The sequence below is a fragment of the Pseudorca crassidens genome, chromosome 2 (genome assembly GCF_039906515.1).
Source record: "Pseudorca crassidens isolate mPseCra1 chromosome 2, mPseCra1.hap1, whole genome shotgun sequence".
NCBI classification, from domain to species: Eukaryota; Metazoa; Chordata; class Mammalia; order Artiodactyla; family Delphinidae; genus Pseudorca; species Pseudorca crassidens.
In genome coordinates, this window is record NC_090297.1 from 150,467,514 (window position 1) to 150,481,878 (window position 14,365).

A 14,365-nucleotide genomic window follows, 5' to 3' on the forward strand; every position below is an offset into this window, starting at 1 on the left:
AGTCTGCCTGCCGATGCAGGGGACACGGGTTCGTGACCCGATCCGGGAAGATCCCACATGCCGCGGAGCGGCTGGGCCCGTGAGCCATGGCCGCTGAGCCTGCACGTCCGGAGCCTGTGCTCCGCAACGGGAGAGGCCACAGCAGTGAGAGGCCCACGTACCACCAAAAAAAAAAAAAAAAAAAAAAAGAATCATCTGGGAGAGCTGCAAGATGTAAATTCCCAGGCCCCAGCCCAGAGATGGTGATTCTGAAGGCCAAGGGATCCCTGCCCTCCACTGGCCATAGGGCTCTGACCAGCTGGGCACCAAGGTGAACAAGGGAGGATCAAGGCCGGCACCTGCTTCTCTCTACTCCTTGCAGGCTGTCAGCTGGGATCTGCTCCAGACACAGCACTGATCGTCTCCTACAGCCCCTTTCTTCCATGGGTGCAAAATCAGAGGCCCACAGCGAGCAAAGGACTTTTCCAAGATCGCACGAATAGGCTCCACCCCTTCGATTTCCATCCCTTCCCCACCAGCATCTCTCTCCTCTCCTCTCCTCCCTCTACTTCTACATTTCTCCCCTGCTGTCAGAGTCCAGTTCCGAACAAATGTCCTGGGGCAGTGCTAGGGCCAGGAGTGAATGGTTCTTCTGGGTCTCCAAAAAGTGAAAGGAGGCCACTTACCACATTGACGAAAACCATGGTAGCTGGCTTCACTCTTGAGGAGATGGGAATGGAGATGAGCCGACCCAGAGTGATGAAGCCCCAGAAGAGGCTGGGGAGGTAACCGGCCACCTTGTGTCCCACAGACAGCGGTTTCTCTACTGCATAGCTGTACACAAAGGCGGAGTATGCCCCCTGTGGGGAGACAGGTCCTGCTGAGCACACCTGCAGCATACCCCCGCAGAGGAGGCCTAGCTGGGGCAGGTGTGGTGTGGGCCGGCAGGGACTGGTCCTGCTGCCAGAGGCTTAGGGGTGGGCTTGGAGCCGAGACCACGCGGCACACACAGGTCTGAGCTGAGAGTGGAACCTGGGCACCACAGCTTACGGACGGTGCCTGCAGGAGCTAGGGGATCCAGGAAGGTGTCTCTGGGTCCCCACGGGAGTCCCGAAGGGTCTGGTCATGCAGGCTCTGCTCCCCCTTCAACCAGAGCAGAGTTCCACTACATGCCTTATTTATGAGGATTCCACAGAAGGTTTTTTGTTGAAGGAAGGGTGCTACAGCTGAAAAAAAGGTGTGTCTAGGCATCTCATTTTACAGATGAGAGGGCAGAGGGAAGTGAATTGCCCAAGGTCACACTGAGAGTTGGAAGTCAACCAGTACCGTCACGAGTACTTTCCACCAGGTCATCTAGGTTTTTAGGGCCTTTTCTTTGGAGAGTCCCTCATATGGCAACCAGTTAATCAATCAGCCATTCAAACCTGTCCTAATCCTTAGAGATTCCTGGAGAAAGGCACTGAACAGAGTAACAGAGGTCACGAGTGGACCGAATAGCTGGGCCCAGATCCCACCTGTAGTTTGTTTACCACATGGCTTGAGAAGCCCAGGCTTCGAATGTATTCCAGGAAGCAGAGTGCCCTAGAGTTTATATGGCATGACCTCTACCTGGGGGAAGAGGGCACTGCCCCTTTAAAAAATGTGGGGAGCCTACACTCAGTAACAAACCAGAGGCCCCTATCCACAGAGTTCATGAAAATAAAAACAACTGAATGAGACAGGAGACCACAGTTCCAAGGGGCTGTATTCAATTCTGGAGAGACTCTCCCCTGGGACTTGTGCTTGGTTTAAATTTTGGGGCCCACTGTAGTACAGGTGAGGTCTCTAGGAAACCCTGACGTTCCTCCTTTCTCTTACCATCCCCAGACTTGAGGCTCAGGGGGCGCAAGGGGGTGCCCAATAAGGGACACCGTCTGAGGGCAGGCTCACCGTCAAGCCGTCGGTCATGAACAGGACCAGGGCGGCTGTGATGTGGATGGCGAAGAAAGAAGAAGGGACTCCTTTGAAGTTCTTCCTCTGGCAGCAGCGGAACAGGTCCTCGTGCCCTGGATGACATACGAGAAGAGCAGGGACAGGTCTCAGCTCCTGCTCCCTTCCTCTGTGCACCCAGAGACGGTGGCCGGCGGTCAGGAGAGCCCTGGCAGAGGGGAGACCACTTACTGCCTCCCACCTTCTCCAGCTTCCAACTGTCTATTAGGAACAGCCCCTGTCCATCTCACAGTGCTGTTGGAAGCAAGGCTCAGAGAGGTCAGGTAACTCGCCCAGGGTCACACAGGAGGGGTTAGGTAGAATGCAGGCTGGAGCCGGAAGTCTGCCTTCCTCATCCTCTTGGCCAGTTTGTTCCATCTCCTGCCTCCCGAGACCAGCAGTGCCAAGGGTTCTTCCCCAACCATTCTCACCTTGATCTATATTCTCCCTCTGGGTGGGAGGGCTTACCAGGGAAGCCTCGGTATGGGGCCATGAGCCTGAGAGTTCATTAGAGCCCCCACCTGGGTGAAACTTAGGGGGCAGCGAGGAAGTGTCTTCCTTCTCAGGAGGCTGCGTCTCCAGGGTGAGCTCATCTGCAGACAGGAGTAGGGGCCTCCTCTGAGGGCAGCAGGTCAGCAGCCGCTCTTTGGACAGCAGATACAGCACAGCCATGGGCACCGGGAGCTGGGGGTGGGCAGAGGGTCAGGAGAGCCCTGTTCCCGTGAGGGTCCCCATTTCCCGTGCCTGGCCTGCTGCATACACCTCCACGTGGCTGTGTGGCGAATGTCTGCACAGTCCTGGGAGAAGACAGCTCTTTTCCCAGGGTGCCCACCTGGGAAATGCAGCCAGGTGCAGTTACACCTGGGCAGGCTTGGTGTAATTGCTGCCCGACTTTAACCACAGTCATTTCCCTGAAAAGACAGGTACTTGTCACATGCAAAGCTTGGACTCACACCGGGCCTCTGCTGGCACAGGAGGTGCTAAACTCCTTTCTAACACCCTTGTCCTGAGCAGGGCTGGAGCAGGGCCCCTCACACTCATTCATGCTGGTAGAGCGTGTGATGCTTTACAAAGAAGTTTGGCTTTTGTTCATCACAGTTCTGTAAAACGTGCTGGGGGAAAATCATTAACCCCATTTTCCAGGTGGGGCAACTGAGGCTTAAAGTTATTACTTAGTCAAAACTGTTACAACTGGAAGAGACGGTCACACAGCTGACTTGAGGCAGCGCTAGACTGGCGCCCGGGCAACCTGATTCTGACCAGTGCCATCTCCATGTCAGGGGCTGTTCTGGGTGATGTTATACCTTAGGAAGGTACAGAGGCTCTCCTCAGGGAAAACAGAGACAGGGACTCCTTGGATTGAAAAATGCATGCTGTGAGCAACACACGTGCAGAGCCCAGTGTCATGTTCACTGATATTTATGTTAAGCCGCTTCAGTTTTATGAACTCCCCAGAGTAATGGGAAATGTCTCCTGTTCCTGAGGTTGCCCGGAGAAGCCTTCACCACCTCCCTCAGGTGCCTTGCCTGTGTCTAACCACCTCGCTGCCAGGGAGCTCTTCATCAAGTCTAACCTCTGCCCTTCCTGCTGCAACTTCATCCCAGCTCCTTTTGCTTCAGAAAGAGAGGAAGCCCAGGGAACTGCGGAAGTGTCCCAGGGGCTAATGGGCTCCTCTGGGCTCGCAGGCGAAGCTGGCCTGGTAGACGGACATCAGGGGGCTGCCAGCCCCTGCCTAGTGCTGCCCTGGGGAAGCCTCCCCATCGCCCGGAGGAAGGCTGGCTCGCATAGACATTTTCCCAAGTCACCTGAATGCCACCCCTGTGCTGACACCTCCCTGTGGGCACCTTGGGAGCCTCCCTCCACTTATAAATAAGTCAGACACACCCCAGCAGCATTAGAGCCATAAATCTGGTCTGAATGGACAGGACAACCCCTGCCCTCAGGAGTCCTGGGTCTGATGAGGGAGGTGAAGCCCTCCCTCCAGTCTGATGGGAGAAACAGGAAACCCACACGAAGAGGCCTGTGGTAGCAGAATGCCTGGGGGAAGGCCAAGGGGAAACAGCTGTAAAAGAGGTGTGCTCACGCAGGTTGGGCTCTCCAGGGAGGTGGGTGGCAGGAAGGACTTCACAGAGGATGGGCTGACGTTGCTGGCAGGAACACACCGGATCTTTATAAGAAGCCCATTCGGGGAAGGTGGGCTCTACCTTAAAAGTCAGAGAATGCCAGGTGGGCTGGCCTGTGTGAATGTGTTTGCCCACGTGCATGCACAGCCCATTCTCTTCTGGGGTGGGCTGTTTATCTTCAGACACAAACCAATGGAAAAAGTCCGGAAATCCTGCAGCAAACAAAGTGCCTCCACTCTGCACCCCATGGGGCAAGAGAAGGCAGACCTCACGCTTAAGCTGCCTGGACCTTCCGGCTTCCTGGTCCCAGAGTCTCAGCCTTGACATTGTACGGACAGTGCTCTTTGCCTTCGTAGGTCCCCTGTGGAGGGCACAGGCCCAAAGCCGCATTGTTTCCAAAACAATGATGGGCATGGGCAGAAAGGAAAAGGAGCAGAGGGAGAGGGGTATGTCTTTCAGAGCCCCCAGTGAAGAATCTCGTACAGGGAAAGTTACAAAAGAGAAGGGAAAATGAGCAGTGACTATAGGGCAGCTGTTCGGGGCTTGTGCTGGGGGTCAGGGTTCCAGCCTGGCCAAGCCTCTTACTAGCCCCTCATCAGGCCCTCGAGCCAGTGATGGTGTGACACCCCTGCCCTGCTGTTGAAGTGGGACTGGGTGCCCTCAACGGCCTCTTTCGATGCTACGTGTAGAGCATCACCCTGAGGCCCAGCCTTCCTGCCTCAGGAGGGCTAGGTAACAAGTCTGCCTAGAGCAAAGACAGACTCCAAGTTGGGGTGACAAGCCATGTGACACCTCCATCCCGTAGCCAGGTGGATGGCCACCTGCAATACGCCTCACCCCAGTGCGCACCCCTGGTGTTCACGACCATTCTTCCCAAGCGGGGAGGAGCTGGCGGGCAGCGTGTCCCACCTCTCCCTCTGGCCCCAGCCTGGGCTAACTTGGGCCGCAGGGCACCAGAGGAGGTTTCCAGCCAGAGACCAGAGTCAGTCCTGACTTAGCAGGGGAGGATGAGAGCTGGGGTGCAGAGGGCCTTGGTATCTGACCCAGACACAGTGACGTGGTCTCCCTGTTCTGCTCCCACCAGGGCAGCCTTGGCAGGCAGGGTCCCTTGGAGGTCATCTTGTCTATCCTCCAGCCTCCACGGGGGCCCACCTCACAGCAGGCACAGGAGAATCCCACCAGTGACTGAGGACCCTGGAGAAGAGCCTGGTATGTCCGGCAGTGCTCTGTCCCAGGGTCTACATCATCTGGCCTTGGAGGAAAAGAGCTGGTTCCCCAGGGAACCTCTGATGACTTGGAAGTTGACCCTGGTCTCACTGCACTAAACCTGCTCACTGTTTCATCTCCCTTGAGAATCGCAATCCCAGGATGTCACAACTGAAGGACCTTAGAGGTGATCTCCTGCAACCCCCTGTGTTCAGATGAATCCCCGGGGGTCAGTCCTCCCCTCTTCTTGCCTTCCTGAAGGCATATCTCAGCCCTAGTACGTTTCTCAGAAACAGAAGAATCTGTACTGGGAGCTGGTATGGACTGGTATGGGTGACTGTCCACTAGTCCCCACCCAGCCCTGCCCCAGTGGCACTCACATTGATCAGGGCCATGATCCAGAAGGCGTAGGACACGCGGGCCCCTGCCCCGTCCTGTGGGGTCAGCGTCTGGTTGGACCAAGGCTGGGCCCCAGTATGGTGGTGGGCCAGGACCCTGGAGGCATGGAGCAGGTGGCTGCCGGAGGTGGCGTTGGCTGTTCTATTGGTAGGCAAGCAGTTGGCCTCAGACAGAAAGGGGTCAGCGATAAGGGGGCTCAGCAGTGCACCAAAGCCCACAAAGAAATGGAGAACCTGGGAAGGGAAGAGAATCGGGGTGGGTGGAGGCATGGCTCAGGCTTTGCCTGCCCCCCACCTTGTGTCCCATCTGGGGAGCCCCTGTCTGGGAGCAGTAGGGTGGGAGGCAAGAGAGGTGAGGAGTGAAGCTCCTGTCACCACCTTCCTGCCTGGGATAACTTGGTGACAGTGGCCAAGCCCTCCCTCTCTCTTCTTTCCCAAAGCTTAACCACCAGCTGGGGGCTGTTCCCAAGTTAGCATCCACCAGTTAACACCCCAAAGGGAAGGGGGCTTAATAAAGGGAAGGGCTGGACTGGAATCCTGGGTAACTGGGAGAAGGAAGGAAGAAGAAACACAGGGAGAGGAGGAGATGAGAGAAAACACCAAGTCCTTCCATCACGCCCTTTCCAACTTACAAAGAACCTTTTCTCATTAGCACTTAGATTCCTCTGACCACCTGCAGGCCAGGATCATCACTCCATTTTAGAGATGAAGAGACCTCAGTCCAGAGATAACGGCCCAGTATGGTCCAGCTGGAAGCGGTCACACTGAACTCAACCCTGCTACTCTCTCTGGGTCACCGTCCTGGTCTCGGGGAGGAGATGCCTGGCCCGAGGGAGAGGGCTGAGGGAGCTCCCCTGTGCCCTGCCCGCCCCCAGCCCCACGCCTGCTGGGGGCTCACCTGGAGGAAGACCGCCGAGTCCTTCTGGTAGATCCTCACCAGCTGCATGTTGGCCACGGTGTCGATGCAGCCCATGGCCAGGCCCGCCAGCGCCATGACTGAGGCCAGCACCTTCACGTCTCGGCAGAAGGGGATGGCGGCGAACACCAGGGAGATGGCCAGAGAAGAGGTGAAGAGGGCCCATAACGACTGGGCCAGGCTGCAGTAGCGGAGGGTGTGGTCAGTGGAGGGGGGCCGGAGCCCTTCGAAGGAAGACCCCCCCACCCCATCCTCCACTCACTGGGTGGCCCCCGGGGAAGCCGAGACGCTTCCCCCCGCCTCTGGTCCAAGGGCAAAGGGAGCTGTGGCAGAAGCTCTGTCACTTGTTAGCTACGGGTCGGGTCGTGGGCAAGATGTCTTGAGTCTGCCCAGATAACAATCCCTACCACACGGGGTGCCTGTGAGAACTGTGTTAATGGACACTTCACAAAGCGTAACTGCTAATTTTGGACTCAGAAGTGAATTTGTATCATTTACTTAAACTTTAGATTGTTTGCTTATAAACAATTATATGCAAAGCTATATCCATCTCTCTCACGGAAGGTGTGAGGGGAATGGCTTTGAGCGCCTCCAGGGAGCCGTGCCACATGCGTGAGCCTGGAGGGGGGCCGGGGAGAGCTGCTGAGCCGGGCTGCACTGCCCTCCCCACACAGGAACGGAACACGCCAAGGCCCTCTGCAGGCACCAGGCCTGAGCTGCCCGAACCGAAGCCCACAGCCGAGGTATTTGGGGAAACTGGTGACCCCTCTATGGGCAGAGCTGTTGGACTCTGTGCCTGGCAAGTGTCCAGAAGGGAGGCCCCACTGAGAGGTGTCTGAGTGGTGACCTTCCCCAGAGGAGCCCACAGCAGCAGGCTGAGGGAGTGAATGGATGAGTGAACACATGGGTGGAGGCCTAAGGCTCTGTCCGGTCTCTCGGGTCCACTCCGCCCAGTAAGCAGACTCTCGGAGAAAGGAAGGAAGCCTCGTATTTTCCGGGGCCAGTCTGAAAGGCTAACGTGGGGGGAAGGAGAGTGGGCAGCAGGCAGCTTCTGGAAGGGAGAGGTTGTAGAGGAAAGTGTCTCAGATTATGAGAAGGTAGACAGCCCCAGGTGCCTCCGTCTGGCTGCCGGACCTGGAGCTGTGGAGGTGGGAGTGTTGGTATTTCTGTGACAAGAAGACCTGAGTTTCCAGCTCACCGAGGAAAAGGGAGAGGCCCCAAGAGACCCCCCAGTCTGTCTTTTCCCAGAGGTTCTTGCCTCTGACCCTGTTGGCTCTCAGCTTTTCATCTCGCCCCATCTTTGATGAAATCCTTTATGAGAAGGGCTCTGCTGGTAGCAGCAGTTCTTTATTTTCTCATTTTCTTGTTTCCAGGCTGATCTGCTGATTGGAGATTACCAATCATGACCCCTGTCTGTTCCCAGCTCAGAGCTGTGTGTGAGGGGGCAGGGGAGACTCACTTCACCCCGGCCACTGGAAGGAGAACAAGAGGCTCGTGTTGTGGAGAGGGCTGTTCAGGTCCCTCCCAGCACCCCCTTCCCGCTCCCCAAGCGTCCCTGCTCTGCCGGCCTCCAGCACCGACAACCTGGACTGCTCACCAAGCTTCATGGCGCTTCTGCTTCCTGCTACCTGGTGGCCTGTCTCATTGGTGCTGGCACAGAGGTGATGCCCACACCTCTGCAGGCTGATACAATCGACAGACCTCTCAGAATAGCTCTCTCTTTCCCCTTCCTTTCCCTGCACAAGATCGACTAGGCAGCCTCCTGGGTGGCCTGACTTCAGGGATAGCAAGAGGGTCCCCATCTCCCTCAAGTGTTCCCCCCACTGAGCTGCTACATGGGCCTGACACTGCCACAACCTCACTCACCACTTGGCGGTAAAGCACCGACACCCCAGGTACAAAAATGCTCTCTTGAAGAATTAATACATTATCATTATTGCCCTGAAAAACCTGGATGACAGTGGTTCACCAGTCCTGTAGCACAGTCCTGAGGGCACGGGACCTGGGGTCAGTGAACTGAGATAGGCAAGAGCTGTGGGAAGGTGTGGGAAAAGAAAGGAGAACTAACATTACAGGGTACACGAAAACAACGAACACTTGTTTACAGGGTCCAAGACATTTGGTGTACGTGACAACGCTGTGAGGTAGACCTTGCAATTGTGCCTCGTGTGACCCACGAGTAAACTGAGTCTGTGAAGGGCTAAGAAAGTAGCAGACAGATCCTTGACCCAAACCCAGGGCTTCTGACTTGCTGTTCCCTATGCCATGCTGCTTTCCCATGGAGGAGTGTGCACGTGCGTGTGTGTGTAAAAAGGCTGATGCTGGGCCACGGACCCAGCCAAGCTGGATAGGGGAGCAGCCAGGGAGCACGAGGCCAGATTCTTCAGAGCCTTGGTCTTAGGAAGCAATGGCAAACAGCTGTAGCCACTAGAACATGAGCCCCCCCAGTGGATCAGGAAGAGATCAGGAAGCCGGCCCAGACAGGGAAGAGAGCGAGTAATGCTGAGTGGGGACCCAGTTTCTGACTCCCAATCCAGGAAAAGGCCAGCGCGGTGTCGTGGAACGTCCCTCCCCTGGCCCTGGGTTCTGACGTTAATTCAGGCCAATGAGAGGAAGGGCCCCACTCCCCCAAGACAGTCTAGGGAACCCTTCCTCAGGAAGCCTGAGAAACGTCCAGGTTACTTTTTTTTTTTTCATCTTTACTGGAGTATAATTGCTTTACAATGGTGTGTTAGTTATTATTAACGGCTCCACACGGAAGGTGCAAACGGGCAAGGGAGAGCAGGGAGCCAGGTGCCTGCCCCACCAGCAGGCTGTGTGACCTTGAGCACACTGCGGACCTGTCAGCCCCGGTGCTCTGCCTTACCCAGAGGGCACACGTGATCACCTTGTCCTGCCATGGGTGCCTGCTCTGGCCTTCCTGGTTCTGTGATAATAGGAGGGGCTGCTAGGCTCCAAAGCAGGGGAAGGGCTTGAGCAAAACAGTAAGATGTCAGCCAGCTGTCCAGCCCTCTGCTGCCCAGGGGTGGGGAATAATGCTGCTGAGGGCCAGCCCCATGCCACCGGGGTGAGCGACCCCAGGGCGGCACTCACATGCTCCTCACATTTTTACCACAAGGGATTCCCCCTGTCCACCCTGGATAATCTCCTTCCCTGAAGGACCAGGGAAAGGGGCAGAATGCAGAACCAGGAGGGGTCAGAGGCATCCCCAGCTCCCCTCCACCCCAAAAGGGTCCGGCAGTCTCCCAAGAGAGGAGCGGGGCCCGGGACAGGAACCAGGGGACAGGACACCCCCTGGGAGTGAGGGCAGGCTGGAGACTGCAGTGCAAGCCAGGGCGAGAGGGAAGGGGTGACAGACTGAGGGAGGGGCAGGCGGAAAGGTCCCCCTCTAACTGGGTCCCCCCACACTGACACCCCAGCTTGTTTGACACCCTTTGTTAAGGCTGGGGGGACCCAGAAGGAGGAGCAAGGAAGCCTGTCTTTGGGGGGATCCCTGTTAGACTCAGATCAGGGGAGCACCCTTGCATGACGACGTTCCCTGGCTCAATGGGTGCTGGAGCCACAGGGAGTGCTCCTTACACACTGGTTAAACTTGCAGTTCCAGTGTCTGCCTGGAACACCTCTCCCCACGTTCTTTGCTTGCATGGCTCTCTCCTGTCATTCAGGTGTCAGCTCAGAGAGGCCTTCCCTGACCACTGAGCTAAAGTAACCCCCAACTCTGTAACTCTCTATCCTTACCCCGCCTTATTTCCTTCATTTCACTAAAATGATCCTTCAGAATGTAGGCTCCATTAGAGTAGGGACCTGTGTCATATTCACCCCCAAAACAGGGTCTGGCTCAAGAGATGATTGTTAAATGAGTGAATTAAAGGGTGGGATGAGTTTTGAGATTTTTTTAATTAAAAAAAATGAAATAGAATTTATATACCATAAAATTAATCTATTCAAAGTGTACAACTCAATGGGTTTTTTTTTAGTATATTCAGAGTTATGAACTCATCACCACAATCTAAATTTAGAGCATTTACATCACCCCCAAAAGAAATCCCTTCCCCATTAGCAGTCACTCCCCATTCCTCTCTGCACCCCACCCTCAGCCCTAGGAAACTACTCATCTACTTTCTACCTCTATAGATTTTCCTACTCTGACCTTTCACATAAATGACACCATAACAGTATGTGGTCTTTTGTGAATGGCTTCTTTCACTTAGCATAACATTGTCAAGGTTTACCCATGTTATAGCATGAGTCAGTACTTCATTCGTTTTTATGGCTGAATAATATTCCATTGTGTGGAGAGACCACATTTTGTTTGTCCATCCATCCGTTGATGAACATTTGGTTTGTTTCCACTTTTTGGCTATTATGAATAATGCTGCTATGAACATTTATGTATAAGGTTTTTTTGTTTGTTTTTGTGGTACGCGGGCCTCTCCCGTCGTGGAGCACAGGCTCCGGACGCGCAGGCTCAGCGGCCATGGCTCACGGGTCCAGCCGCTCCGCGGCATGTGGGATCTTCCCGGACCGGGGCACGATCCCGTGTCCCCTGCATCAGCAGGCGGACTCTCAACCACTGCGCCACCAGGGAAGCCCCTGTATAAGTTTTTGTGTGGACATGTTTTCGGTTCTTTGAGGAATATACCTAGGAGTGAAATTGCTGGGTCAGATGCTACCTCCCATGAAGAGATGGATTTTTAAGCAAGAACCATGTCTGGTGTTAGACCCCTAGGAGACCTTCAGCCCACGTTTGCTACATGCTGAAAGGTGGACAAGCTGCTGGAGGGAGAGGCAGACGCTTTCTAGATGGGAGACTAACCCGGGTCTGGCTCAGAGAAGGGAACTGGCTTTTGTATTGTGATCCCAGAACCACAGGGGGCCAGCATCCTGGGGAAGTAGGTCAGATAGTGGCCTGGGGAACACTGCATGGAGATTGGGTTTCATGCAGTGGGCAGGAGAGAGTCAGAGGTGGGCATTGGGAAGGCAGGGCTGCAGGAAATTGAGAAAAAAAGAAAGGTAGAGAAAGACACAGTTAATATAGCAAAGAGAATAACTCAAGCCTTCCTTTAAGAGCATGTGTGCAGAGGAGAGGCCCAGGTGAGGCTGGGAAAAGGCTGGGGAAACTCTGAAAGCCATTTATCTGCCCTGATGCCTTTGAGATAAAGGGGTCTCCCAACCTGCCCAGGGTGGTTAAACAGGTCCCCATGAAACCAGGAACAAAACCCTAACCTTTTGTCTAAATACCCCTCCTCTTTCCTATCTGACAAAGCACATATCTATACACCCTGCCAACCAGGTGGCTTTGGGTTTGTCTCTTCTCTGAAAGGCTTCCTGCTCTCGATAAGCAAGGTTTTTCTAAGGAAGGTCTAGTCCACGTTTTTCTGGCCCTAATTGCACCCTGCTCCCTCTTGGCCTGCATGTGGTGGCCTCCTTCAAGATCTCTGTCAATGTCAGAAGAGAGAGAGAGAGCTGGTCCCATCCTGAGTGGAGGGCTCCTGCCCTCCTCTGCACCCACTCTAACATCAAGGCTCTCTACACCCAGTCCCTCTAAAGCGTGTCCCTTTGGAGGCATCCAGAAACTCTGCTCAGCCCTGGAACTCAGTCTGGGCCAAGGAGTAGGCAGGACTTGAGCAGGAACCCTAGAGAAAGAGTGCTCCCCTGACTCTCCTCTGCCTGGTGTGTGTCATCCTGCAATTCTCCCCACTCCCGCGCAACAGCTGGCCCTCCCGTCCCTATTTGTTAAACCAACCCTCCTCCCGCAGTACCAGACTAGCTGCACCAGCAGTAATCACGGAAGCTGAAAGCACTAGCAGTGGTATTAGCATTTTAACTTGTGAAGCCCCGAGGAATCAAGCTTTAGAGGCTGGTTTCAGGGCTGGTGGAGGTTCTGTTTGCTTTGGGGGATGGAGGATTGCGATAAGCTGTCCAGCCCTAGCTGGTGACGACTCCTGTCCACACACAGGCCACCCCCGTGATGTCCCTCTATTTCCACTGAAGGCTACTTTGCTCTTAACCAAGGGAAGAGGTTCTTTAAGACATTTTGTCTTTCGGTGGGAGGACTGAGGTTCAGAATTGAAACCTGAACCACTGATGGGACTACTCCCCCTACTCCCACCCCTCAGATCCCAGCCGGAAGCCCCAGAGGCCCATAGTTTCCTTCCCAGGAGTGTCAGCTCAGGAATACTCAGCCCATGAGTACACACAGGGATACTCGTGCCATGCCTTTGCCTGGTGAGTATGGGTTATAACTTGTACACTTCAGAGCTGAAGCTGACTACTATGAAAAAGCAAGAGGGATTTCCAAAGTATCTTGTTCTAGACACAAATGTGCGGGTTCATATCCTCACTAGCTTAATAGCTGTGTGACCTGGGGCAAGTTTCTCAACCTCCTTGTGCTTCAGCTTCCCTCTGCACAAAATGGAGACAATAGCACTACTCTGCAGGGTTGCTGTGAAGGTTAAATGAATTGATACAAGTGAGGTACTAAGTAAGAGCAGTGCCTGGCATCGCCTAAACACTCAATAAAGCTAGTTATTATTGCTACCGTGATCATTCTTTTCTGTGAGCCAGTTTCCTGAGGCAAGACCCTTTCCACTGCCTGTTCAGAGCCCCTCGTTGAGTAAGGAGCCCTGAGGGAGGCACAAAGCAAGTAAGGAAGAGCTGGTCCAGCTTGTTGTGTATCTCTGCTGTTTTCACAAAGCCTGACGTGCCAACCTGCCATTTAGAATGATCCTCATTCCCTTTCCTGTTCTTTGCACTACACAGGCTCCTAAAAAGTTCCAGGTAAGGGAGCTTTTGTAAGTCAAAATACTTGAAAACAAAACCAGAAAAATACCCTGACTGATTTCTAATTAAACCTCTAGGCAGAATTAGAAAGGATCTGGAGCTTTTTCTTAAGATTTTCGGAGTCCCCTATGCATGCAATCCTGTACAAAACCCACAGAAACACTATCGTACACAAGGAGACTTGCTTCTCAAGAGGACACTTGGGTTTCCACGAGGATTTTGGTAGTGGGGATAATCACTCCCTAACTGATGCTTTGTCAGTTGGGTGGCTTAATGTGGGGTCTATATGCATAGACACCTATGCTCCTCTCCATCAGCTCCAGAAGTGAGGTGGAGGGGGAAACCCACCTCACAGATACCTCTAGCAGTGAGCCAAAGGGCAGAGCCCTTGGTGCAGAATGGCTCCCTAGAGGCTTCAACTGTGGTTTTGTTCCTAGGCGTCTGCTCGCTTGAGTCCATGCAGTCCAGGAAACCACCCAGCCAGAAGCCAGGACTAGGGAAACCTCCAGCAGCCTCTGACTTGCAAGTCATCTAGCCCCTGCTTTGGGTCTGCTCTCCCAGTTGCACTAGGAGAGTGAATCCTACTGCCTTTCCAAAGGGCTCTGTGGAGGTGGCCCTGTCGAATTTGAGCCGGGAGACTGAGGCTCTGCAACGGTATCCAAAGGGGCATCTCTGGGGGCCATGCCAGGCAGAGGCCAGGGAGGAGTAACATGGGGTGGGGGAAAGCGGAGGGGGATCCTGGCACCAGAGCTGGAGTGTCACCTCACTAAGCTATGGGTGAGTCACCCTGTGCCTCCCCTACGTGAACCCAAGTGCTAAGGTCCTGTTTGTCTCAGAGGCAGAAGGGGGCCACCTCCAGGGGCCCATGCAGGAACCCTGGCTCCCTCAGGAGCAGGACTACACAGGACCCACCTGCCCCGTGGCCGCCCAGGGGAAGGGACCCCCTGTGTCAGCTGATTTGGAGCTGAGGATCTGAGTGGAGCACACCCCAG

General features: G+C 54.7%; 1 protein-coding gene across 3 annotated transcripts in view; it reads right to left on the reverse strand.

Annotated features, from left to right (window-relative positions):
* MFSD4A (major facilitator superfamily domain containing 4A) overlaps nucleotides 1-14,365 on the reverse strand; it is a 28,831-nt gene that overhangs the window by 13,655 nt on the left and 811 nt on the right. For all 3 annotated transcript variants that reach the window (XR_010941313.1, XM_067729235.1, XM_067729234.1), the window contains exons 2-6: nucleotides 6,573-6,771; nucleotides 5,657-5,908; nucleotides 2,469-2,631; nucleotides 1,909-2,024; nucleotides 666-839 (exon numbers count right to left, since the gene is read on the reverse strand). Coding sequence is in view for 2 of the 3 variants with exons in the window: in XM_067729235.1 (XP_067585336.1) it covers nucleotides 666-839; nucleotides 1,909-2,024; nucleotides 2,469-2,631; nucleotides 5,657-5,908; nucleotides 6,573-6,771 (904 nt within the window). In the remaining variant the exon portion in view is untranslated. The remainder of the gene's footprint in view (nucleotides 1-665; nucleotides 840-1,908; nucleotides 2,025-2,468; nucleotides 2,632-5,656; nucleotides 5,909-6,572; nucleotides 6,772-14,365) is intronic.